General features: G+C 40.9%; 1 protein-coding gene across 1 annotated transcript in view; it reads left to right on the forward strand.

The window, feature by feature from the left end:
* Nucleotides 1-27,767, forward strand: part of LOC124526037 (collagen alpha-4(VI) chain-like) — a 102,492-nt gene that overhangs the window by 65,572 nt on the left and 9,153 nt on the right. The window contains exons 28-33 of the mRNA XM_047098733.1: nt 656-691; nt 1,655-1,694; nt 4,027-4,038; nt 4,134-4,627; nt 24,641-24,731; nt 26,201-26,884. Coding sequence (XP_046954689.1) covers nt 656-691; nt 1,655-1,694; nt 4,027-4,038; nt 4,134-4,627; nt 24,641-24,731; nt 26,201-26,884 — 1,357 coding nt within the window. The remainder of the gene's footprint in view (nt 1-655; nt 692-1,654; nt 1,695-4,026; nt 4,039-4,133; nt 4,628-24,640; nt 24,732-26,200; nt 26,885-27,767) is intronic.

Genomic DNA, 27,767 nt, shown 5'->3' on the forward strand with positions numbered 1-27,767 from the left:
GGTTGAACCTGGTGGTTTCACTGCATTTACCATTCACTGTAGAGCAGCAACAAAGTCATAGAATCAAAAATCTTAGAAGCAGAAGGACTGGACATGGCCATTTACAGTTGAGCAAACAAAGGCTGAGAAGATTATAGTTATCTGCCCGAGATGACAAGTTACTACCTTGTAGAATCTAAATAGAAGCAAGGGTCCTTCGACTCCCAGAGTAGCTGCAGTAAGGCTTATCTGTTCTGAGGGTTTCCAGGGATGACTTATGCAGCACAAGAGCAGAGATGGGGTGTCAGTGAGTAGCCTGAGGAGAAGGGATAGGGAATGACTGAGGTCTGCTTTACAATTGTCTATGAACGGTCCTGAGATCTTGAAAGGTCTTTTTCTGAATTGGATCCTATACTGTGGCTTGGTCACAAGATGACCTGATCTTCTAAAGGTCCTTATGTACCATAATCCTGGATATCCTGGATTCTGAGGTCTGGGCCACACCTCCTAGACACTCCAACTTTCTTCCTTAAGGAGTCAGAATTTCAGGGCCAGGAGTAAAGGGCAGAAAGTGGGCTATACTGTGGTAGCTTTCTCAGAATCTCTTGCCAACTCTGGAGAATAATATGTTGTACCTCAGAATCTTGCATTTTAAACTCATATCTGTTCTTTCCAGGGCATCAAGGGCGCCAAAGGTTTGGTAGATGTGATGGTGCGTGAACATTTTAATTCTAAACCTTATCCTTTTTAGCATACAAAGCTTTCCATTTTCACAAAATAGAAATATATGAAGATTCTTTAGTTTCTCCTCTTGTAAATTATTTTAGTACTTTAAGTTGATCTATAAACTTTACTCAGAGATGTTAGAATCACATCAGTGAAAAGAGTCGGATAATATTTTAAATTGTGGAAGGAATTTGGTGTTTTTGAGTACTGCAGGTGGAAGGAAAGACTTTGAGACTACTACCCCTGTGCTATATGCCTTGTTGTAAAGTTTAAAAGTTGCTTATAAAGTATTTATAAGCCAACATATAGTATAGTACAGGTCTTCGTGTCTCGTGACACACATGAAAACAATCTCAGAAGCTATGATGGCTTTTTATCTCACAAGTACAAAAATACTACTTTGTGGGGGAAGGAAGTGGGAATGAGAATCAAGAAGTAATGGGGTCAAGGGATGAACAGAACAGAGGGGAGAGATCAAAGGAATACAGCAGAATTCTAGGGGAGGTGTGAGGGGCCCGTGTCTTGGCAGTTATTCTAATGAACTGTTCCAAGAATTGCTGACATAGAGATCCAAGAATTGAAGGCATTTCTTTGCCTTTTATGCCAAGATTTCTGGATTGAAACTTCTTCAAAATCAGATTTGATTCCACTGCTTTGTGAGGCAGATAAAAAAATAAAGAATTCCCCTTATTTACCTATCTCTAATAATACAAGCACTGTGTTGTATATAAAATATATTTTAAATGATTTTAAATATCTGCTGTGTCTAGAAGTATAACTTCTGGATAGTTTCATGTGCTGTAACAATTTTTTGGTTTTCGATTATACCTTAAAAAGCTTCAGAAAGGCACTGATAACACACATATAACATTTCTAAGTCCTGGGGTTAAGAAGGAATATGCTTCACATTAAATACCTTTTACTTTTCTCTCTTTTTCCATCTTTCTAGCAATCTTGTGAAATCATTGACTTAATACAAGAAAACTGCCGTAAGTTGTTTGGGAAAAGGCTCAAATGGGGGCCCAGTGGTGAGAAGTTGGAATGGGTCACGGACTGGGGACTTAAGTCACCTGTGGATTTGTCTCACATGAAAAGCTCTTATCAGTTAATGTATTTGGCTCGGTCTCCTCTGGGGCAAGTAATCTTCATGAATGTGGTGTCAGAAATGAAGTGGTTAAAAGGCATGCCATCTCAATGGTGGAGAACAATTCTCTTGTAATGTGGCACCTCCTGAAATGCACTGGCAATTGCACACCTACGTGTCTGCATCTTGGTGCTTCTTATAACAAAACAAATACAGAGAAGCCTTGTTATTTTTATCCCACCCATTTAAACAAGAGGGATCACCAGTGAGCCTTCAATAAGAAATGTGTCTTTTTAAATTTACATTTATGTTTTAAAAATGGATTTGCAAATGATCGGATCTTAATGTTTTGTCACATTCCCAGACTGGAATTTACTTAGTGTCTTCAATGTATGCCAGGATATTTGCATCCTGTAACATGTACTTTTCTCTATTCACTAGCAATAGGGAGAGAATGTTGATTTGGCAGAGTGCTTAATTTAGATGCTTGGGTTTTCTCCACATACACCCGGCCCTCCTTATTCAAATTCTAAATTCTGTCCATTCCCTTTCAGTTTCTGGTCCAGCAGACTCTGGGGTCCTCTTTCCTAGAAATCATAAAGAATAATACTATAATTTTGACCCCAAAGGGAGAACGTCAGAGTTGACCATGTCAAAAATTAAAACCCCTTTATATTGAAGAGCACCGTGAGGTCAAAAGCACACAGAAAAATGGGGGGAAATATATGCAATATAAGCAATGGACCCAAGCAAAGGACCTATCTTTTTAACTCTGTCAGGTCAAAGTATATACAGTTGGTCCTGCTCAATCATTTTCTCCTACAAGCACAGATATTTCATATTTGTTAAACCTGATGTAAAAAAATCTTGGATTGAAAATGGGAGAAAAAACATGAATGAATGGAAGATTCGGAGAAGAAAAAAATACAAACAAACAATAAACCTGTAAAAATGTTTGACCTCCCAAGAGGTCAAAGAATACAAGTGAAAATGAGATACTCTTTTTGTTTCTCAAATTGGAAATACTTTTGAGATGAGAAAAATTTCTCTACCTAAATTTGGGAAATGTATAAAAGTACACACTGCGGGTTGGAGTGTCAGTTGGTACAACCTTTCTGAAGAGCAATTGGACACTGCATATCAAAAGCCACAATTATAGAGATATTATAGGAGCATGATTGGACAGAGATGCACAGATACATGTATAAACGCGCTCATCACAAAGGGATGTTGGTGGGAGTATCATGAGACATCTATAGTAGACGAGGTGATACTGCTCTAAACATATGGACGAGAAGAATAGATGTTCATCATGTATTAAGTGAAAAAAGATTCAACATAGGACATATACTAAGGTCCGAGTTTTATAAAACTAAATTAACAATTAAATATACATACACATGCATATACATTATAGATTAAAGGTAATTTTAATTTTTGGTTTTCTGATATTTTCCATAAAACATATTACTTGTGCATACACACTTATATATAATATATGGTATATGATATATATATAGTATATTATACATAGTTTTAGATATGTGTGTATGTGTATATGTGTGTGTGTGTATATATACATATACATATATATGTGTGTGTGTATATATATATATACATATATGTGTGTGTGTATATATATATATATATATATATATAGTTTCAGAATATCTCAGTGTATTAGTTAGGTTTAAGTTCAGTACAGAGCGACCTCAGTGCTCAATAGCAATGACACAAGTGTATTTCTCAGATCAAAGCCAGGAAGTGGCCAGTGCAGGGTTGATACAGAGCTCCACAGTATTCAGGGACACAGGGTCTTTATAGTTTCTTGCCTTGCCATTAGGGTAAGGGGGCCCTGTTTCCCAAGTGCCCTCAAGGTCCAAGATGTCTATCAAGCTTTAGCTGGTAGGAAAAGGAAGGGAAAAGGGAAGAATATCTTTTTGAAATTGTTTCTACCATTTCTCTTATTCTATTACTCAGAACTTAGTAAGATCGCTCCCCCACTGGGAAATGCCATCTTTGTGCCAGGCAGCCATATGCCCAGAGACTGGGATCTGCTGCTATAGAAAAAAGGAAGAATGGATATCGGGGAGCAAATAGGCAAGAGAGAAGTTCACTGCTTGAATTTCTCAGAGGAGATGGTTTTTTCATATTAAAGCACTCAGCTGGAAAACATACCACTGCCTATATAAACTAACAATGTCTTGTGTTTTCTCCAAAAACAATTTCCCTTCCAGCTTGCTCAACAGGTACGTAATAGATGTTCTTTTTCACTTGAATCTCAAACTTCCCCTGTTCAGAGGCATTACAGAAAATCTTAAATCTGTGTATCCATTGTGTCAAGGTGTTTCCAAATGCCCTGTGTTCCCTAGCGAAGTGGTCTTTGCCTTGGACATGTCAAATGACGTCTCCCACTTGGATTTTGAGAGAATGAGAAACATTCTATTATCCCTACTGATGAAGATGGATATAAGTGAAAGTAACTGCCCAACAGGTGCCCGAGTGGCTGTCGTTTCGTACAACTCCAAAACAGACTACCTGACTCGCTTCTCAGACTACAAGGGGAAGCCTGCACTCCTGCAGGCGGTCAGGAGAATCCCCTTGCAAGGGTCAACTGGCAGCAGGAGCCTTGGGGAAGCCATGAGGTTTGTGGCAAGACATGTATTCAAACGTGTACGCTCTGGCCTTCTCATGAGGAAGGTGGCTGTGTTCTTCCAGGCAGGCTGGGCCCATGATACAGATACCATCAACACTGCCATTTTGGAACTCAATGCGCTGGATATCACCCCTGCGGTCATCACCTTCACAAGAGAGCACAACCTCCCAGATGCCCTGTTGGTAAGTAGGGGAGCTGCTCGGGGGCAAGCGTTAGTACCTGCTTCTTACTCCTCCACAGAGGACCACATGAGGAGTGAGAGTTTTTCAGAGGAAGGGATTCCCTAGAAATTGATGTGTATGCACGGGAAGGGGTGGTCCTCAGTGTGGACTCTGCTCCTAGTGTTACCACTAGTACCAACGGGCCATCTTTTAGTACTTATTCTGTGCCATGTGCCTCACAATATTAACTTATTTAATATCCCCAAAGCTCTATGAGGTGGGTATTCCTGTATGTCTCCATTTCAGACATAAGAAAACTGAGGCTTAAAGAGGTTAAGTGTACCATCAAAGGTCAAATAGCTAATATCTAGTTAGTAGCAGACTGGTATCTGTCTTCAGAGCCTATGCTTATCTACTATGCTAAATTGTATCATGAGGGTCTAGAGAATGTGGTTTTCTCCCTCCTTCCCTTCCTCCCTTCCTTCCTTCCTTCCTCTCTTCCTCCCTCTCTCACCCTTCCTTCCTTTTTCTCTTTCTTTCTTTCTTTCTTTCTTTCTTTCTTTCTTTCTTTCTTTCTTTCTTTCTTTCTTTCTTTCTTTCTTTCTTTCTTTCTTTCTTTCTTTCTAAAATATATGCCCATATAGCAAAATGGGTAAAGTGCATTAATTTAAAATACACAGCCGAATGGATTTTTATAAATGTTTAAACCTTCGTGACCAAGACATGGTTCAAGATATTGAACACTTTCAGCATCCAATCAGTTTTCCCAAACCATACACTCCCCAGAGGCACTGCTCTTGCGTCTTCTATCACAGTCAAACAAGGAGTTGGGGTAGTTCCAAACCTTCATGTCATTTGAATCCTATAGCATGTAATCTTTTGTATCTGGCTTTTTCCACTCACCATAATATCTGTTCTCTTTGTTTATCTATGTTGTGTATATAGGTAACCTGTTCTTTGTTACTGCTGTTCTGAACTATTTTAAGTGTGTATATACACCACAATTTATTTACCTATTCTCCAGACTTGGCTTTTCTAACTGAAGCCCACATAACACATTTCATGGAATATAAGGGATGATCTATCAAAATAAAGAGTGATTCTCTATTAAGAGACACCAGGATGCTTATGAATGTCATACTGAACCATGTGACATTGCCAATATTCAACTGTGTTGGACCAGCAAAATTGGAATTATCATATGGTTCAACCTACTAGCTAATTAATTTGGCTGTGCTAGCCCATTTAATTTTCTCTTAAGCAGAAATGGTAGGTGAGGGATATTTATTGCAGCTGTGAATATGCTCCTAAGAATCACTAGGTAAAATTGTGACAGCTTACAGACTATTGGACTGCATACCTTGGGTTTTGAGAAACAAAGTGAAAATGCAGAAGCTAAGTTCCTTGTTTGCTGTTACATCCCTCTTGCCCACCAGGATGTGTGGACAGGGATGGGTTGGCGAGGCAGGGTGTAAACAAATAACAGGTAAAATCAGAGAGCTTTTATCAATAATGAGGTGCATTTGGAAAAGTCTCTTCATCTCTCTGGGTCTCATTTTGCTTAGCTCTAAAATGGAGAGAGGGTCACAAATGAATGTGATCTAGCTCTCTTACAGGTATAATGATCTATTGTCCAAAAAGCATTTCCCTAACATTTGGAGAGTGATCCTTGGGGTACAGTTATGTCCCCCAAATGCCCATCACTGCTCTTCTCTGACAGGGGATCCTGGGCAGACAGTGTTGGGATCTGATGTAGAGATGATTTTGGTTAGGATGTTCTTGCCCTCTTCGTTGCTTTGGGTTCCAGGTAAAAGAATGTAATGGTATGTGAAAAGAATTTGCCAGCTTCAATATACTCGAACCTCAGCTCTGTCGTTTCTGTCTGCTCTCCTTTCTATTTCCTGGACATATTCTTGCCCCAGGTTGCTGGAAACCAATTCTGTTTCTTACGTGTAACAATGTAGAAATGTTACATGGTGTTAAATGGCGCTTGCCAGCTCAAATATAATGGATGACCTCATTTCTGGTGACACTAGTAAGGGGAGAAATTGTAAAAATAAAAATCCCCTTCTCAGGACCTGTCAGAAAATTCTCATTTCTTCATAGCTGGGCATATTATAGCCCTTACCCTCCCCCGCTACTCTGTTTGTTATGCTTAGGGGGAATCCTATTAGGAGAGTAGGAATATCCTATAATTTGTCTTTATAATTATCTGTCAGAGGAATCTCTGACTATCTGTGGGGTTTGTTTTTGTTTTTGTTTTTTTGTTTTTTTGTCTTTCACCTCTATGTTATTTTATTTCACAGAACAATGCTCACATGCTTCTTCTGGAAAAATGGTTGTTCAATTTGAAACAATTATATAAACAGATGCCCTAATTTCTTGTTCCATTTAAACATGCTCAAGGCTATAGGACATATTGAAAAGACTTTTTAAAGCCATCCACTGGGTCATCTAAGCCCTAAATAAAAGTTTTTAGGGGCACCTGCATGGCTCAGTTGGTTAAGCATCTGACTTCAGCTCAGGTCATGATCTCACAGTCCATGAGTTTGAGCCCCGTGTCGGGCTCTGTGCTGACAGCTCAGAGCCTGGAGCCTGCTTCAGATTCTGTGTCTCCCTCTCTCTCCGCCCCTCCCCCATTTGTTCTCTCTCTCTCTCTCAAAAATAAACACAAAAAAATTTAAAAAGTTTTTTAAATCCAACTTCCATTTCTTCCACTGTAATGGAAATGATGGGCAAATGGCTACATTCCTAGCCCCACCCTGCATTTAGATGTAGCTATTTGTGTCCTCTACAATGGACTTTAATATCGCAAATGACAAAAAGATATTTAATATAAAAGCAGAAAAAGGCTTTAAGAAAAAGACACAAAAATTAAGTTTAAAAAGTTATTCTCTGAAATAGATTCATAAAATAGATAAATTACTAGGTAACCTATCAAGAAAACAAAACAGCTTCCAGTCCAAGATGGTAGTGCAGAAAGATTCTGAACACAACTTCTCTATGAATGCACAAATCCGCTTATAGAGCAATTCCTCTTGAAGAACTGAGGGCTGACCGAACAGCTTCTGCACACCGAAAGAGACACTACAGAGAGAAAGGCGAGAGAGACGTTGACATGGCAATGAAGGGAACTTCCACCTTTGATGTTGAACTGCAGTGGGGAAGGCTATGTGGAGGGAACCCTGAGCAGACTTGTCTGCCCTGGAGCACAGAAAAAAAAGCCCCAGTCTCAAAGGACACCTAGAATATAAAGAAACCATGGGGCGCCTGGGTGGCTCAGTCGGTTAAGCCTCTGACTTCGGCTCAGGTCATGATCTCACAGTCCATGAGTTTGAGCCCCATGTCAGGCTCTGTGCTGACAGCTCACAGCCTGGAGCCTGCTTTGGATTCTGTGTCTCCCTCTCTTTCTGCTCGTCACTCCCTTTGCTCGCGCTCTCTGTCTCTCTCAAAAATAAACAAACATCAAAAGTTTTGTAGCCTTGGACTATTTGTGCCTGATCCCATTTTTTTCTTGGTCTTATTTTTTAAATTTATGTAAATTCAAGTTAGTTAACATATAATGTAGTATTGGTTTCAGGAGTAGAATGTAGTGATCCGTCACTTACATATACCACACAGTGCTCATTCCAACAAGTGTCCTCCCTAATGCCCATCACCCATCTAGCCCCTCTCCTCCCCTCCAGTAACCCTCAGTTTGTTTTCTGTGTCTAAGAGTCTCTTATGGTTTCTTCACTTTCTGTTTTCATTTTATTCTATGTTTGTTGTTATTTTATATTTATATAAAATATTTTTATATATTTATATACATAAATATTTATTTTATATATTTTATAATAAATATAATTTCATATATTATATATATAAATATTTATATTTATATAATATTCATATTTATTGTTATTTTATATTTTATTTTTATTACTTAATTTTATTTTAATGTTGATTTAATTTTGAGAGAGACCACGCAAGCAGGGGAGGGGCAGAGAGAGAGGGAAACAGAATCCCAAGCAGGATCCATGCTCAACGTGGAGCCTGACATGGGTCTCAGTCTCACAAACTGTGAGATCACAACCTGAGCCAAAATCAAGAGTTGGACTCTCAACTGACTGAGCCACCTAGGCGCCCCTATCTTATCTTATTTTTCCTTCCGTTCTCTTATGTTCATCTGTTTTGTTTCTTAAATTCCACATATGGGTGAGATCACATGATATTTGTCTTTCTCTGACTGACTTATTTCGCTTAGCATAATACCCTCTAGTTTGATCCACGTTGTTGCAAATGGCAAGATTTTATTCTTTTTGATCGCCAAGGAATTGTATATATGTATATACCACTTCTTTATCCATTTGTCTGTTGATGGACATTTGGGCTCTTTCCATAATATGGTTATTGTTGATAGTGCTGCTATAAACACTGGGGTGCATGGGCCCCTTCGAATCAGCATCTGTGTATCCTTTGGATAAATAAACTAGAAGTGTAATTTCTGGGTCATAGGTTAGTTCTGTTTTTAATCTTTTGACCTCCGTATGGTTTTCCACAGTGGCTGCACCAGTTTACATTCCCACCAGCAGTGCAAAAGTGCTCCCCCTTCACTGCATACTTGCCAACATCTGTTATTTCTTGGGTTGTTGATTTTAGCTATTCTGACAGGGGTGAGGTGGTATATCATTGTGGTTTTTATTTGTATCTCCCTGATGATGAGTGATGTTGAGCATCTTTTCATGTCTCTGTTAGCCATATGGATGTCTTCTTTGGAAAAGTGTTACTTCATGACTTCTGCCCATTTCTTTACCAGATTATTTGTTTTGTGGGTGTTGAGTTTGATAAATTCTTTATAGATACTAACCCTTTATCTGATATGCCATTTGCAAATATCTTCCCCCATTCCATCAGTTGCCTTTTAGTTTTGTTGATTGTTTCCTTCACTGTGTAGAAGTTTTTTATATTGATGAAGTCCCAATAGTTCATTTTTGCTATGTTCTCCTTGCCTCTGGAGACATGTCTGGTAAGAAGTTGCTGCGGCCGATGTCAAAGAGATTGTTGCCTGTTCTCCCCTCTAGGATTTTGATGGTTTCCTGTCTCACATTTAGGTCTTTCATCCATTTTGAGTTTAGTTTGTGTATGGTGTAAGAGAGTGGTCCAGGTCCATTCTTCTGCATGTCGCTGTCCAGTTTTCCTAACACCATTTGCTGAAGAGACAGTCTTTTTTCCATTGGATATTCTTTCCTGCTTTGTTGAACATTAGCTGACCATATGTTTGTGGGTCCATTTCTGGGTTCTCTATTCTGTTGCATTGATCTATGCATCTGTTTTTGTGCCAGTGCCATACTGTCTTGATGATTACAGCCTTGTAATACAGCTTGAGGTCCAGAAATGTGATGCCTCCAGCTTTGGTTTTCTTTTTCAACATTACTTTGGTTATTTGAGGCCTTTTCTGGTTCCACACACATTTTAGGATTGATTGTTCTAGCTCTGTGAAGAATGGTGATGTTATTGTGATAGGGATTGCATTGAATGTGTAGATTTCTTTGGATAGTATAGACATTTTAACAATGTTTGTTCTTCCAATCCCTGAGCTTGGAATATTTTTTCATTTCTTTGTGTCTTCTTCAATTTCTGTCACAAAATTTCTATAGCTTTCAGCGTACAAATCTTTTACCTTTTTGGTTAGGTTTATTTATAGTTACCTTATAGTTTTTGGTACAATTATAAATGGGATTGATTCCTCGATTTTGCTTTCTGCTGCTTCATTATTGGTGTATAGAAAAGCAAATGATTTCTGTACATTGACTTTATATCCTCCAACTTTCTGAATTCATGTAGGAGTTCTAGCAGTTTTTTGATGGAGTCTTTTGGGTATCCCACACAAAGTATCATGTCATCTGTGAAGAATGAAAGTTTCACTTCTTCCTTGTATGCCTTTTATTTCTTTTCATTGTCTGATTGCTGAGGCTAGGACTTCCAGTACTATGTTGAACAGTGGTGAGAGTGGACATCCCTGTCGTGTTCCTCACTTTAGGGAGAAAGCTGTCAGTTTTTCCTCCATTGAAGATGATAGTAGTTGTGGGTCATCTGTATATGGCCTTTATGATCCTGAGGTATGTTCCTTCTATCTCTGCTTTCCTGAGGGTTTTTATCTAGAAAGGATGCTGTATTTTGTCAAATGTTTTTTTCTGCATCTATTGAGAGGATCATGTGGTTCTTATTCTTTTTTAAATTAATGTGGTGTATCACATTGATAGATTTGCAGATATTGAGCCACCCCCTGCATCCCGGGAATAAATCCCACTTGATTGTGGTTAATAACTCTTAAAATATTGTTGCATTAGATTGGCTAGTAATGTGTTGAGAATTTTTGCATCCGCGTTCATTGGGATATTGGTCTGTAATTCTTATTTTAGTAGGTCTTTGGTTTTGGAATCAAGGTAATGCAGGCCTCATATAATTGTTTGGAAAATTTCCTTCCATTTCTATTTTATGGAACAGCTTCAAAAGATTAGGTATTGGCTCTTCTTTAAATCTTTGCTAGAATTCCCCTGGGAAGCCATGCAGCCCTGGACTTTTGTTGGGGGATTTTTGTTTACTCAATCGATATCTTTACTGGTTAGAGGTCTGTTCAAATTTTCTATTTCTTCTTGTTTAAGTTTTGGTAGTTTATATGTTTCTAGGAATTTATCCATTTCTTCCAGAGTGCCCAATTATTGGCATATAATTGCCCATAATATTCTCTTTTTATTGTTTGTATTTCTGCAGTGCTGTTTGTCATCTCTCCTCCTTCATTTGTTATTTATTTGGGTCCTTTCCTCTTTATTTTTGATCAATCTGGCTAGGGGTTTATCAATTTTGTTAATTCTTTCAAGGAACCAGCTGCTAGTTTCATTGATATATTCTACTCTTTTTTAATTTTTTTTATTTCAGTATTATTGATTTCCCATCTTCTGCTGGTTTGGGGCTTTATTTACTGTTCTTTTTACAGCTCTTTTAAGTGTAAGTTTAGGTTGCACATTTGAGACCTTTCTTCCTTTTTAGGAAGGCTTGGATTTCTATATACTTCCCTCTTATGACCACCTTTGTTGCATCCCAAAGGTTTGGGATTGTCTTGTTTTCATTTTCATTGGTTTCCATGTACTTTGTAATTTCCTCTTTAATTTCTTGGTTAATCCATCCATTCTTTAGTAGTATGTTCTTCAACCTCCATGTATTTGAGGGCTTTGCAATGTTTTCCTTGTTGATTTCAAGTTCCATAGTGTTGTGATCTGAAAATATGCATGGTATGATCTCGATCTTTAGTGCTTGTTCAGGCTGATTCGTGACTCAGTATGTGATCTATTCCAGAGAATGTTCCACCTGCACTCGAGAAGAATGTGTATTCTGCTGCTTTAGAATGAAATGTTCTGAATGCATCTGTTAAGTCCCATCTGGTCCAGTGTGTCATTCAAAGCCACTGTTTCCTTGTTGATTTGCTGCTTAGATGATCTGTCCATTGTTGTAAATCGGGTGTTAAAGTCCCCTAATATTATGGTATTATTATTATTGATGAGTTTATGTTTGTGATTAACTGATTTATATATTTTGGTGTTTCAAGTTGGGGCATAAATATTTATACTTGTTAGATCTCCTTGGTGGATAGATTCCTCCATTATGATATGAGGCCTTTCTTCATATCTTGTTACAGTCTTTGTTTTAAAATCTAGTTTGTCTGATATGATTATGGCTACTCTGGCTTTCTTTTGACGTCCATGAGCAGCATAGATGATCCTTCATCCCCTCACGTTCAATCTGCAGACATCTTTAGGTCTAAAATGAGTCTCTTGTAGGCAGCATATAGGTGGGTCTTGTTTTCTTATCCATCCTGATACCCTATGTCTTTTGATTGGAGTATTTAGTTCATTTACATTCAGTGTGATTATTGAAAGATATGAATTTATTGCCATTGTGTTGCCTGTAGAGTTGGTATTTCTGGTGATGTTCTCTGGTCCATTCCAGTCCTTGTTGCTTTTGGTCTTGTTTTGTTTGGTTTGGTTTGTTTTTTCTCCACTCAATGAGTCCTCCTCAAAATTTTTTGCAGGTTTAGTGGTCACGAACTCCTTCAGTGTTGTTTGCTTGGGAAACTCTTTATCTCTCCTATTTTGAATGACAGCCTTGCTGGATAAAGAATTATTGGCTGCATATTTTTCCCAGTCAGCATGTTGAATATATCCTGCCACTCCTTTCTGGCCTGTCAAGTTCCTGTGGATAGATCTGCTGCCAACCTGATCTGTATTCCCTTGTAGGTTAAGGACTTCTTTCCTTTGCTGCTTTCAAGCTTTTTTCTTGTTTATGTGTTTTGTAATCTGACTATGATATGCCTTGGTGATGGTCAGTTTTTGTTGAATTTATGGGAGTTCTCTGTGCTTCTTGGATTTTGATGTCTGTGTCCATCCCCAGATTAGCGAAGTTTCCTGCTATAATTTGCTCACATAAACCTTCTGCCCCCTTTTCTCTCTCTACATCTTCTGGGACTCCTATGATTCAGATGTTATTCCTTTTCAATGAGTCACTGAGTTCTCTAAGTCTTTTTTTCCCCCTTTCTTTCCCTCTTTTTTTCCTGCTTCATTATTCTCCATAATTTTATCTTTTTTTTTTTGATGTTTATGTATTTTTGCGAAAGAGTGAGCGCAAGTGGGAGTGGAGCAGAGAGAGACAGGGAGAGAGAATCCTAAACAGGCCCCATACTGACAGCAGAGAGCCTGATGTGGGGCTCAAACTCACAAACGTTGAGATCATGACCTGAGCTGAAATCCAGATGCTTAACCAACTGAGTCACCCAGGTGCCCCCGTAATTTTTCTTCTATATTGCTGATTCACTGCTCTGCTTCATCCTTCCATGCTGTCACAGCATCCATTCAAGATTGCATCTCGGTTGTAGCACTTTTAATTTCAGCCTGACTAGAATTTCTTTCTTTTATCTCCACAGAAAGGGATTCTCTGATGTCTTCTATGCTTATTTGAACCCAAGCTAGTATTCTTATAATTGTGGTTTTAAATTCCAGTTCAGACATCTTACCTATTTTGTATTGATTAAATCCCTGGCTGTCATTTTTTCCTGTTCTTTTTTGGGGGGTGGATTTCTCCATCTTGTCATTTTGGGAGGACAAAAAAAAATTAATAAAATTAAATGTAAAATTAAAATTAAAAAATTAAAAACAAAAAAACCCCACAATCAGATAAAGGAAGCTAGATTCAAGGCGTGTTTTGGTCTACTTTTTGAGAGAAGCTTGATAGAAAAGACAAAAGGAAAAAAAAGCTAAAAAATGAAAAAAAAAGATTTTTTTAAAATAATAAAATAGAATAAAAAATGTGCTGTTTCCAAGAAAGAAAAAGAAACAAAATAAAGAGAAAAAACAACATAAGCAGAAAAAGAAGCAAGGAAAATGAACAAACAAACAAGCAAACAAAATGAAATCCAATTGAAGCTATATCAAGTTTCCCTTAGAACTGGAACTTTGCAGAGTGGAAGGGATTGTGCTGGTCTTCTTGGGGAGGGTCCTGCTGCTCTAATTCTCAGGCTGACTTGCCCTAGTGGAGATATGCCACTAGGTTGTACAGGTTGGCAGGGCTTGTTGTAAATGGGTCTGTTCGCCACTTGATGGCACTGCTTAGCTCACTGGGGTTGATCAGTGAGAGCGTGCTAGAGGTGAAAATGGCTTCACCCTACTCTCTAATCTCCAGTGCAGGAATTTTGCACCCTCACGGATGCATGATCAGTCACTCCTCCTTTGTCTCAGGCTGTCCTCAACTCTCTGCCTTTACCCTATCTTTGTCCAAGCTGTCTGCCTGCCAGGTGGTGCCTCCATCCAGAGTTTTGTCTCACACAGGGCTATGTTTCAAAACTCCACGCTTTAGCGACTCCTGTGGCTTGGACCTGTGCTGGTCCTCAGGGAAGGTCTTGCTGAGTAATGGCCAGGTGCCACCTTGTCCCGGAAAATGCTCGTGTGATCACTCAGTGGCAGAGGCTCAGAGTTTATGGTAAATCATAACACATAGCTGGCACCAGTGTTTGCTGCACTCTGGTGTCTTTGTTCCAATATGAGTAAATGTGGCAGCTCTCTGGGGTCTGCCAGGACTTTTACCCATGGCGTGGCCATATTGTCTCTACCAAATACACTCCAGCCAAAGGAACTGCTTCTCTGTGGGGCATATGGGCCCCTCAGACTAAACTGTCTGCTCCTAGGGATTCACCCTGCATTTCTGCTGGAGCACCACCAGGCATTGGGCTGCAAACCTTCAGACTCTGTGCTCCACTGTTTATAGAAAATTGGCAGTATTGAAACCCTCTCCTTTTTCCCCATCAGTGGCTTTGGGGAATAGTTTTCTTGTCCAGTCCTCTGTATTTTCACTCTTTCTCTCTCGCTTTCTCTCCAGCTACTTTCAGGGGGAGTGCTTTTCTTGTAGGATCCAATGCACTGCACTCTATCCCCCTTTCTCTTTCTTTCTCTGTCCTCTCTCCATGAAAATTGCTCCCTACCTTCCACGGCACCATGGCTTTTCTCTCCCCCAATTCACCTCTTCACACTGCATACCTGCCAAGATCTATTGCTCAAATTATGCAGATTGGTGTGTTAATTCTCAGACCAATTTTCTAGGTGTTCAAAATGGTTTGATGCTGATCTAGCTGTGTTTCAGGGACAAGACAAGCTCAGGTCCCCATACCTTTCTTTTTCCCTGATCCCATTTGTTAAGAGCTGTCCAGTTGCCCGTGTCTCAAAATATTTGACCTATTTTTAAAGTTAAAAAGCAGAGGATTGCAGGGAAAATGCAATTCCAGTGCCAGGTTTCAAATTTCATGTTTCTTTATGAAAAGTCTAGTACATGTTCCTTTGAAACATTACCTAGGATAATAGCTCACGTTTATTGACTCAGGCACTGTGCTAAGTCACTTATGTCTTTTAATCCTTAAACAACTCAGTGAGATAACTATTATCATAGCCTATTTTTCAGATGATGAGACTGACACACCGAGAAGTTAAATAACTTGCTCAAGGTATAGAATTCCCAACAGCAATAAGATTTTGAGTTCAAAAGTGAAAAATAGGAAGAGAGTTTAGAAGTTCTAAGTTCTTCCATGTATTAATTCATTTTATCTTTACAACAACACTATGAGATAAATCTATGAACTGGTTCTATTTTTATTTCTATGTATTGCTCTTAAAAAAAAATCCAAATCCAAAGAATGGAATGCTGGCTACCGTGGAGACAAAAGAAATCAGCTTTAGAAGATGAAAACATTAAGAGGAGGGCCAAAAAATTTTGGAGGGTCACTTTAAATTTTTGTTTAATTTCAGGACTCAGAAAAGTTAGAGGAGGACATCCTTTTTATTTTATTTTATTTTTAATTTTTTAAAATTTACATCAAATTAGCATATAGTGAAAGAATGATTTCACCAGTAGATTCCTTAATGCCCCTTACCCATTTAGCCCATCCCTCCTCCCACAACCCTTACAGCAACCCTCAGTTTGTTCTCCATATTTATGAGTCTCTTCTGTTTTGTCCCCCTCTCTGTTTTTATATTATTTTTGTTTCCCTTCCCTTATGTTCATCTGTTTTCTCTCATAAAGTCCTCATATGAGTGAAGTCATATGATTTTTGTCTTTCTCTGACTGACTCATTTCGCTTAGAATAATACCCTCCAGTTCCATCCACGTAGTTGCAAATGGCAAGATTTCATTCTTTTTGATTGCCAAGTAATACTCCATTGTATATATATACCACATCTTCTTTATCCATTCATCCATCGATGGACATTTGGGCTCTTTCCATACTTCGGCTATTGTTGATAGTGCTGCTATAACCATGGGGGTGCACGTGTCCCTTTGAAACAGCACACCTATATCCCTTGGATAAATGCCTAGTAGTGCAATTGCTGGGTCGTGGGGTAGTTCTAGTTTTAGTTTTTTGAGGAACCTCCATACTGTTTTCCAGAGTGGCTGCACCAGCTTGCATTACCATCAACAATGCAGAAGAGGTCCTCTTTCTCTGCATCCTCACCGACATCTGTTGTTGCTTGAGTTGTTAATGTTAGCCATTCTGATAGGTGTAAGGTGATATCTCATTGTGGTTTTGATTTGTATTTCCCTGATGATGAGTGATGTGGAGCATTTTTTCATGTGTCATTTGGCCATCTGGATGTCTTCCTTGGAGTTCTTTATAGATTTTGGATACTAACCCTTTATCTGATATGTCATTTGCAAATATCTTCTCCCATTCTGTCGATTGCCTTTTAGTTTTGCTGACTGTTTCCTTCACTGTGCAGAAGCTTTTTATTTTGATGAGGTCCCAGTAGTTCATTTTTGCTTTTGTTTCCCTTGCCTGCAGAGACGTGATGAGTAAGAAGTTGCTGCGGCCAAGATCAAAGAGATTTTTGCCTGCTTTCTCCTCTAGGATTTTGATGGCTTCCTGTCTTACATTTAGGTCTTTCATCCATTTTGAGTTTATTTTTGTGTATGGTGTAAGAAAGTGGTCCAGGTTCATTCTTCTGCATGTCGCTGTCCAGTTTTCCCAGCACCACTTGCTGAAGAGACTGTCTTTATTCCATTGGATAGTCTTTCCTCCTTTGTCAAAGATTAGTTGCCCATATGTTTTTGGGTCCATTTCTGGGTTTTGTATTCTGTTTCATTGATCTGAGTATCTGTTTTTGTGCCAGAGGAGGACATTCTTTTTTGAAGAAAGTGTTGGGTTGTTCAAAGAGGCTCTTGCAGAGGTCATGGATGACCTGCTGCCAAGGCCATGTGGGTTGTTATTTTCCGTTAGATTGTTACTCCCATACAGCCAGGATCAGCAACCAAGGGAAGAAATTAGGCAATTAGGCTTCACACTATGTTTTTGTTCCTTATGTTATCTAGACATGTTTTCTTGGCATTGGAGCCTCACTTATTCACCTGTAAAATGGGAATAAACTCACAGATTTGTTCTAAGAGTTCTAGGAGATGGTGTCTACAGGCACAAAAACTGACACTTTCTATTTATATACTCAGTGTATAGCTGTTATCATTACCATCGCTTCAAGGATCTTAAGAGTGCCTCTATGCCCAGTAACTATTTATTAAATTAGACAGCTTCCATTAAGTAAGCACCTATGACATTCCAACCACGTACTATGTGGTTTTCATGCTTTGTCACCTTCACCCCTCAGTGCTCAGAATGTGGCCCCGGGACTGGCAGCATGAGCATTACCCAGGTCCATGAGAAATGCCAAATCTCAGACTCTACCCGATCTAATTAATCAGGTTCTGCATTTTTAACAAGATCCGCAGATGGTTTGCATGGGCATTTAAATTTGAGGAGTGTTGGCCTAATCTTCATAACTATCACACAAGTTAATAATGATAATCTACATTTCCCAGATGACGTAAGGGAAGGTCAATGGTAAAGTGTCTTGTTCCTGGGGCGCCTGGGTGGCTCAGTTGGTTAAGTGTCCGACTTTGGCTCAGGTCATGATCTCATGGTTTGTGAGTTCGAGCCCCACGTCAGGCTGTGTGCTGACAAATCAGAGTCTGGAGCCTGCTTCGGATTCTTGTCTCCCTCTATCTCTGCCCCTCCCCCACTCATGCTCTATCTCTGTCTCTCAAAAATAAACGTTTAAAAAAAGATTGAAAGCAACATGTTCTAAACTGCATAATCCTGGAAGTTGCACTCCAATCTGTCAGGTTCCCAAGTCCCACTCTGCTGCCTGACACCCCATTCTATCTAATGCCAACCCCTGGGGAGTCCAGAAGAAGGCAGCTGTTTCATAGCAGTCTTGGGGTGGGATGGGACCATGCCGACTGCGAGGAGTTGGGGCTGGACTCAACCTCCTGGAGTCCATCACAGGTTACATGATGATTCTCTTTTTCTATTTCTGTCTCTTTCCCTAATTTGTCTAGTTTCCCCTTCTTGTTCCCCAAGTCCTTGCCTCAACTGGAAGCCAGATGGTTTCCAGCTCTCCCTCCTTAGGGTCAAGTTAGCTCCCCATCTGTCCAAAGCAAATCCTCCTTCCCAGCACTTGGTTCCTTCTCTTCTACTCCCATCTTTCCAAGCCAAGAGCCTCCCCCAACTTAGTTCTAGAAACATTGTCCCATGACCCTGGCAGCTTAGTACAGCAGCTGAAACTTGAATCAAACCCTGTGGATCTCTCCAGCTCAGGGCTCATGGATACTTCTTTAACATTGGGGCTAGGGTTTGAAGGTTGTCTGGATCCTTTGAAAAAAATATCTGTCTGTGAAACAAAAGAGGACATTAATACAAATCCATGTGCCATGTCTTCTCTCCTCCATACACTCCTGTCTTTTGTACACAACTAATCCCAACAGACCACAGCCGGGCATTCAGGAGGCTGGTTGAGAGAATCACCAAAGGTGTCAATTTAAACCACTGTAAAGCTTCGCCCACCAAGCAGATCACTTAGTGTTTAAGGTTTAAGGTACTCTATATTTGAAATTTCCTACTCTGGTGCTGATAGGAGTTTGTAGTAAGGATCATAGAGCCAATTTTCTCCTCTCTTTCTACTGGATTCCCTCCTATACTGTTTCTCTGCTTAAACTTTCCCAGGAATTGTCTCATTCACCTTATCAATGACAAGGACCATGCTGGCAAGTCCAAATTCAAAGTAATTAATTTTTCATTGATAACAACTACATACAGATGATCTATACTGAATCATATTTCCCTGTGGACTTGCATTGGATTTTGTGTACTTGTTCCCACAATTTTATTTTAAGAACAGGAAAAATTTTAAGCATGACCATAAAATTATTCTCCCTAAGAAAAGTTTTTAAAAAGATGTAAGTTTGTAACTATTCCAATTCAGTTGAATTTGGTAATTTTCCAATAAGCGTACAAGAGATGGAATAGTTATATCTTCTGAGTTGCTCAGAGTTGAAAAGGTAACACAGTGTCCTGAACATGAGGCAAATACAGAAGACAGTAACTGAAGACCAGGCTGTATTGAAACAGAAAGAAATCCCATGGCATCCATTCAGATCCTAAACTCTGTTGCTGAGGAATCAGAGGCCAGAGGCTTATCCAAGGTCACACAGCCAACTATGGCAGAGGACCCTTCCCATGGGTCAAACTTGGGGAGATGTTTGAATTTCTTTGAAGTTTTTCATAGTATCTTAAAATTCCACACAAATCCTGCATTTTGTAATACACTTCACCGAGGTTTCCTGTGGTTTAAAAATAATATACACTAACTTAGCATTTCCCCACAACTCTGCGTAAAATTGATACTCCTAGGATGATTTTGGACCTCTCACAGCTTCTGGAACACTGCTATGGGTCCTGCTTTCAGAAGCATTTCACATTGTCTCTTGTGGATTCCAGTAAAGCCATCAATGTGTCATATCTGTGCCTACGCTCTTCTCTTTAATTCCTGATGATTTATTTGGTTTGGTCAGTATTCAGATCTGATGACCATTTGGAGTAAATCAGAATGTTGAATTTTGGCAACGCTGCACTTTTCCTTCATGTCAGCTTCCTCCATCTGTCAGGGGAGGGGGTTCCAGGGTTTCACATGTGCTGTGTAGCTGCACATTGGAGGTGGGTGTTCTCTAATCTCTGGGGAGTGGGAACACTGGGGAGAATTCTATAGGCAACCACTGTCTACTCTGGGCCTTCATACATGGTGTTCCTCCACACTGTAATACTTTCGCCTGCTTCTTTGCTAAGTAAGTATCCTACTCATTCTCCCCAAAGTGCTAGATGTCACTATCTGCATCAGGCTCCCTCTATCCCTTGCTCTTGAAATGAACATTCCTAAAACATATCAATAGATCTCTTTCTTGAAAATTGTTTTTCTCTCCTTCTTGTTAGGTTTTAAGCTCTTTGAAGGTGTGATTATGTCAGTTTTGTATCGCCACATGGCTTGTTAAGGCTTTTATGTAGTAGCTGTTTAATTGATCTTGGTTAATGTGAATTTCTAATTCAGCAAAAGGTATAACCATGTGAGGAAGAAGAGAAGATGCATTTTGCCTTTCTTCTCAAGAGTCTTAGTAAAGTTTCCATGGTTTTTTTTGTGTTACATTAGCACGAACAAAAGTCCAACTCTTTATATTTCTTTCTCCACATGGGATTTTCTTTCAAGTAAGCTCACTCTGAGAGATAAAGTTTGGGATATGTTGCAGTCCCAAACAAAAAGAGTGAAGAGCTCTATAAGGAGTACATGTTACAGAAAATTATTTTCCAAAGTAACATGATGTTAGCCCTAGACCTTAGGCCCTTGATTCCAGAGGAGGGTCCAGAGCCTGCTTGGTCCTGGCCACAGGGATGAAGGAGGAGGAGATTCTCCTCAGTGGGCCACTGTCCTTCATGGTTTGGCAGAGAGCAGACAATGGGATGGATATGATTAACCTAACAACCACCTCACATCTGGAGAGAAATAATCTGAAAGTATTCCTAATTTTATCACGAGTTAGAAGTCCCGGAAATAATCTGCATCTGTCAGAGAAGATTAATTGTGGAACCATTCATGCCCAAGTCTCAGTGGCTTATCATAGTAAAGTAATATTTATGCCATCCTTTGCATAATGCAATTCCTTGGATGTGCATTGGAGGACAGGAGCGTTTTGTGCTATGGACCCATTTCAGCACCTGGGCTCCTGTGAATGTCCCCACCATACCCAAGGTCCTCAGAACCTTTTTCTGGACCATCTACATTTGACTGGCAGATGTGCATGCACTAGAAATGGCATCCATCTGCTTGCTAGACATTGGCTAGACCCTAGTCATGGTCCAATTAATTACGAGGAAAGGTGGGGAGGAGTTAAGATGGCAGAGCAGCTTGAAGACCCTGAGCTTTTCTCATCCCTGAAATGCAGTTAGATAATCACCAAGCCATTTTGAACACCTATGAAATTGATCTGAGGATTAACACGACAATCTGCATAACTTGAGCCATAGAACTTGGCAGGTACATGGTGTGGAGAGGTGAATTGGGAGAGAAAAGCCACAGAGGGTAGGGAGGTGTTTTTGTAGACAGAGAGGACAGAGAGGGAAAGAGAAAGGGGGAGAGTGTGGCACGTTGGGATCGTGCAAGAAAAACACTCCCCCCAAAAGTAACTGGAGAGAGAGAAAGAATGAAAACACTTGCAGGTGACTAAACAAGAAATCTGTTCCCCAAAACCATTGATGGAGAGAAAGAGAGAGTTTCCATAGCACCAGTATATAAACAGTGAAGAGCAGCGCCTGAAGGTTTGAAGCTCAGTGCCTGGTAGTGTTTGGTTGAGGAAGCAGGGCAAATCCCCAGGAGCAGGCAGTGGGGTCTGAGGGGCCCGTGTGCCACAAGAGGAGAAGTGGTTCTCCTGATTGGAGTGCATTTGGTAGAGACCATACAGCCTCCTCACAGGCAAAGGTCCTAATGGACCCCAGAGAGCAGCCACGTTTGCTGGTATTGGGTCAAAGATGCCAGAGTACAATGAAACCTGGCACTGGCTGTGTGTTATGATTTGCCATAATCTCTGAATCTCTGCCACTGTGCAATTGCATGAGCACTTTCTGGGGCAAGGTGGCACTCGGCCATTGAGACCCTCCCCCAGAGAGTTGGTGTGGGTCCAAGCTTCAGGGGTTTCTGAAGTGTGGGGTTTTGAAACATAACCCCATCTGAGATAGGGGAGGGATGCTTGACAGCAGGTCCATGGGAGTGTGAAGTCCCGGCACCAGAGGCTAGGGAGCTGGGTGAAGCCATTTTCACATCTACTGTACGCCCATGTGTGCATGCACACGAACCCACCTCAGTAAGCTAAGCAGTGCCTCCTAGTGGAGAATGGAGACATTACACCAAGCCCCACCCAACTGAGCGCCCCAGGCACATCCCCCAGAAGACCAGCACAAATCCCTCCACCTGCTTAGTGTATGGATTATAGAGTGGTTCATAGTTTCAGTTCTACGCGAAACTGGATGTAACTACATTTGAATTTCATTCTGTTTACTGGTTTGTTTATTCAGTTTCTTTCCTTCTGTTTTTGCTTAAATTGTTTTCTTTCTCTTTCTTGGATACAGAAAGAACAAATTATTTTTTGTTTGATTTATTTTATTTTCAATTTTAAAAAAATTATTCTATTTTATTTTCTTTATTTTACTACATATATATTTTTTTAATTTTTAAAAATTTCCTTTATTTTTCTTTCTCTTTCCTTTCCCTTTTTTCTCTATCAAGCTTCTTTCAACCAGCAGGCTGAAACATACCTAGGATCTAGCTTTCTTAATTGATATTTTTGTTTTGTTTCTGATTTTTTAATTTAAGTTTTTTGGTTAATTTTTTCTTCCTCCAAAATGACAAGATGAAGGCATTCACCCCAAAAGAAAGAACAGGAAGAAATGATGGCCAGAGATTTAATCAACACAGATATAAGTAGAATTTCTGAACTAGAATTTAAATCCAAGATTATAAGAATACTAGCTGGGGTTGAAAACAGCATAGAAGACACCAGAGAATCCCTTTCTGCAAAGATAAAAGAAATAAATTCTAGTCAGGCCAAAATTAAAAAGGCTATAACTGAGATGCAACTTTGAATAGATGCCCTGATGGCAGGGATGGACAAAGCAGAGTGCAAATCAGCATATGGAAGATAAGATTATGGAGAACGATGAAGCAGGAAAAAAAGAGGGAAAGAAAGGGAAAAAAATCATGACACAAGATTTAGAGAACTCAGTGACTCATTAAAAAGGAATAACATCTGAATCATAGAAAAAAAAGCCCAAATGTCCATTGACTGATGAATGGGTAAAGAAGATGTGGTGTGTGTACACACACACACACACACACACACACACACACACACACACAGAATGGAATATTATTCTGCGATCAAAAAGAATGAAATCTTGCCATTTGCAACAATGTGCATAGAACTAGAGAGTATTATGCTAACTAAGCAAAATAAGTCAGAGAAAGACAAATATGATATGATTTCACTCATATATAGAATTTAAGAAACAAAACAGATGATCACAGGGGAAGGGAAGCAAAAATAAGATAAAAACAGAGAGGGAGACAAACCATAAGAAACTCTTCAATACAGAGAATAAATAGGGTTGCTGGAGGAGAGATGGGTAGGGAATGGGCTAAACGGGTGATGGGCAGTAAGGAGGGTGCTTGTTGGGATGAGCACTGGGTGTTATATGTAAGTGATTAATCACTAAATTCTATTCCTGAAATCATTATTATACTATATGTTAACTAACTTCAATTTAAATTCAAAAAAATTTTTTAACTAAAAAAATTTTTTTTTAAATAGCTACAAGGTAGGGTGGGAAATGTAGTCTAGTTGTGGCCTTAAGAAGAAGAGGGAATGGTTTGTTGATAACCAGTTGTCACATGGACTTTGCTGGATGATTTATTATTATTATTATTATCATTATCACTATTTTGATTTATTAATAGTTTGCTTTTAAGCTTTGATATCAGTTATTAAATTAGTCATAATTGGAAAGGTTGAAGGAAAGAGATAAACATATTTGCCTTCCCCCAAAGCCTTCCCTGAGTGCTCCTCACTCTTGGCTTCTGGCTTGGGCGTGTACCAGCCCTAAACACCAGGAATATGCTAGAAAGGCCTCCCTTATGGTATCTACCTCTTTGTATTTTAATGCTGTATTACCTATATGGCCACCACCACCATGAAGGGTCTGCCTGTTCGTGTTTGTAACTCCCACCACACTGCATCTTGCATACTGTGGGCAGCTCCAGATGTATGGAATTTATAAATGACCGAACCTTCAACTCCCTGATCTTCATTCCAACACGACATGACATTGACTGAGTTTTACACACATTGGGAGTCTGAAGACCTGCACGTACCCACAGCAATGATAGTCTCATATCCAGTTTAGAACTGGAGAACTAAATGGCAATAAATGACTGTAACAGATAATACCAAATTCTAATTATGTATATAACTATACATGTTCTCTAAAAATATCATATTAATGTCCTTCTCATCAGAATTGGGAAAAGCATGAACAGCATGGCTGGAAATTTAACTCAGTTAATGATAACCTTGTGTATGCGTTTGGATTAGGTGGATGGATCCAACAGATTTCACGTGTTCGTGTGGGAGACCGAGAGTCCACAGGATGTGGAGCACATGGCCCGCTGCACTCTGTGTTATGGTAAGCCCAGATAGTATTTCTGATAGGACTGATGTTTTTAGAATGGGATGAATTAACTGGTGGCCACAGGCCAGGTCTGCTCTGCAGATGTGTATTTGCTTGATATGTGCAGAGTCTTAGAATCTGGGAATCACTTTTTCTTAGGAATCATCTTGAGAATCACACACACACACCGCATTCCCTTGTGGCCACAGTCAGCCCAAACCGAGTTGTGCCTGACCTCTGTTGATGGGGCAGGCATCTGTGAGTGCCCCATAGTCCCTTTCATCCCTATTGTCTTATCCCTGATCTGCTCTTACCTGTGCTGGCAGGCTCCTGTAGATGGCTGGGCTTGTGTTCCTTACTTAGTGACCCCTTAGTGTATAAGGCAGACCTCTGAAGCTAGACACAAGGGTCCGGGGTTCTAGGAGAACATGGGTGACTGAGTTGGTTCAGCTTCTGACTCTTGATTTTGGCTCAGGTCATGATCTCATGGTCGTGAGATGGAGCCCCGCTTAGGGTTTTCTCTCCCCCTTGTCCTCTGCCCCCCTCCCTCTCTAAAAAATACTTAAATTAAATTAAATTAAATTAAAAGAGTCCTGGGCTCTAAGTCTGGAACTTCCATTGACCACTGGTGGGATATTGGCAAGCCATCCAGTGTCTCTGGGTCTCCAGGTTTCATCACTGTACCTGCACCCCATGTTAATCTGTGCCAGAGAGAAATTTGTACTAAAGCCCATGCATGCCCAAGTGTGAAGGGCTCTCATCCACACCCATAGTATCTGGGGCCAGAGTGAGGTGAAATTGAAAGGAGATTTAATTTTTCCCTCTACTTGATCCACACTTAGACCAAACACTGCCATGGGACATTTGGCTCTGAGAACTCGGTCGAGTCAAATACAGTAACCGCCATTTGTAGAATATGTTACAGTTGATGAGCTGCTTTCACACCCATCAAATCGTTTGACACATGGCCTCTGGGGGCCTCAGTTCCTTCTCCTGTAGAAGCTTAAACCTAGCTGGTATTTATTGAGCTTGAACTCTTACATACACCAGGCATTGTTCTGAGCACTTACATCTATTAACTCATTTTTTTTTTAATTTAAACTTCACAAACAACCTCATAAGGTAGGTACTGTTATTATTATCGTTATCTCCATCTGACAAATAAGGAAAACAGGCAGGAAGAAGGCTGGATAATTCATCCAAGTAAGAGAGCCAGGACTGAACCAGGCAGGTGTCTGTGAACCTAGAGATTAGAATGCTGTGGCCTAGTGGTTACAAAACTTCTAAGTGTGGGATCAGATCTTCTGAATCCTTTCTTCTGAAAAATGGGCACGTTTACTTACAGGGCCCATCAGCTTGCCTTGTTAACACAATGCTGGTAGAGCTCAGCAGCAACTATTCTTAGCAAGAGGCTGGAAATGTGTTTGCATGGAAAAGAAAGGGATGCCTGGTAACCCGAGCCTCTCTTGGCGCTTCCTCCCCAGACAAGTGCAGACCAGCCCCAGAGTGCACGGCGAGCGTGCCGGGACCCCTGGCAGTAGACATGGACGTGGCATTCGTGGTGGACAGCTCCTATGGCGTTGGGGCTGACGTGTACCGTGCCGCCCTGAGTCTAGTGGACGCCATGCTCGGCGATCTGGAGGTGGCCGCACAGCCGAGCACGTCCCCCCATGGGTCGCGCGTGGCCCTGGTGATGCACACAACTCCAGGCTTCTGGCCAGGTGCGGGGCAACCCCCTGTGCTGGAGGGCTTCCACCTCACCTCCTACGGCCACCGGCTGCAGATGCAGAGGCACCTCCGCGAGGCCGCCGGTGGCCCTCTACGGGGAGCTCCCGCCCTGGGCCACGCCCTGGAATGGACTCTGGAGAAGGTGCTCCTGGCAGCCCCTCTGCCCAGGCGGGTGCAGGTCCTCTTCCCCATCGTGGCCAGCGAGACCAGCGCCTGGGACCGGGAGAAGCTAAGGACTCTGTCCCTGGAGGCCAAGTGCAAGGGCATCACTGTGTTTGTGCTGGCCTTGGGCCCCGGTGTAGGGGCCCACGAGCTGGCGGAGCTGACTGACGTGGCCAGCCTCCCCTCTGAGCAGCACCTGCTGCGCCTGGAGGGCGTCTCAGGCCCAGAAGTAGCCTATGCCCAGGGGTTCACCCGGGCCTTCCTGAACCTCCTAAAAAGTAAGCACTGGGGACGCTCTGGGTGGGGTGGGGAGAGGAACTTACCAGAGCCTGGCATCTGGGAGAGCAGGCACCCATTGCACCCTTCACCTTGCTGAGGCGTGCCTCAAAACCCTGAGCTATCATTGCCCTGACACCGTGCCAAGCCTGGTGCTGGCTTGGTGGCTCACTTGGTGGCCGAGAGGCCTCAGGTTTCTGCTTAACCTTTTGATTTTCTCATTTACCCAAATGAGGATCACAGTCTCTTCCTTATTTGTGAAGCCTGCATTCAAATATGGGTGTGGAGGGGCTTTGCAAGCCCAGTGTTGTACAAATTTAAGGCATAGTTATTGTTATTCTGTATCCAGGAATAGAGTCTGGAATCCAGTGGCATATAACAGTGCTTCTTGAATTTGAACGTGCACATCTGTCTCCCAGGGATCATGTTAAAATGTAGATTCTGACTCAGTCAGTCTCGGTTGAGGCCTGACATTCTGCATTTTTAATAAGCTCAGAGCGATGCTAGTGATGCCGGTCCATGGACCACACCTTGGATAATAAGAGCGAAGGACATTTATTTTCAGAGGTCTCCAGAGACTTTCCAGGAACTGGGGACACAGGACGGATGTCCCGGGTCTCCCACCTCAGGCTGGGTGGATGAAGCCAGCAGGGAAGATGAAGGGGCACTGTGCCAGTGGGTCCTGGCCCAGATTTTTCCCCGCCTCCTGTCCTAGTATCCCTACCTCCAGTCAGAACTAGTTGAACCAAATTCATAGACAGCCGGTTCCTGTGTCCCTAGCATGATAATGCAGAGCGTTAGGGTTGGGTGTGGGTATTATCACAATCACCTTTCCAGGAGCTTCTGTTGGGCTTTGTCTACCAACGTGCAATCTAAGACAACTCA

The sequence above is a fragment of the Lynx rufus genome, unplaced genomic scaffold (genome assembly GCF_022079265.1).
Source record: "Lynx rufus isolate CCGP_SWC_20201006 ecotype Redwood Valley unplaced genomic scaffold, mLynRuf1.p SCAF_5, whole genome shotgun sequence".
Lineage (NCBI taxonomy): Eukaryota > Metazoa > Chordata > Mammalia > Carnivora > Felidae > Lynx > Lynx rufus.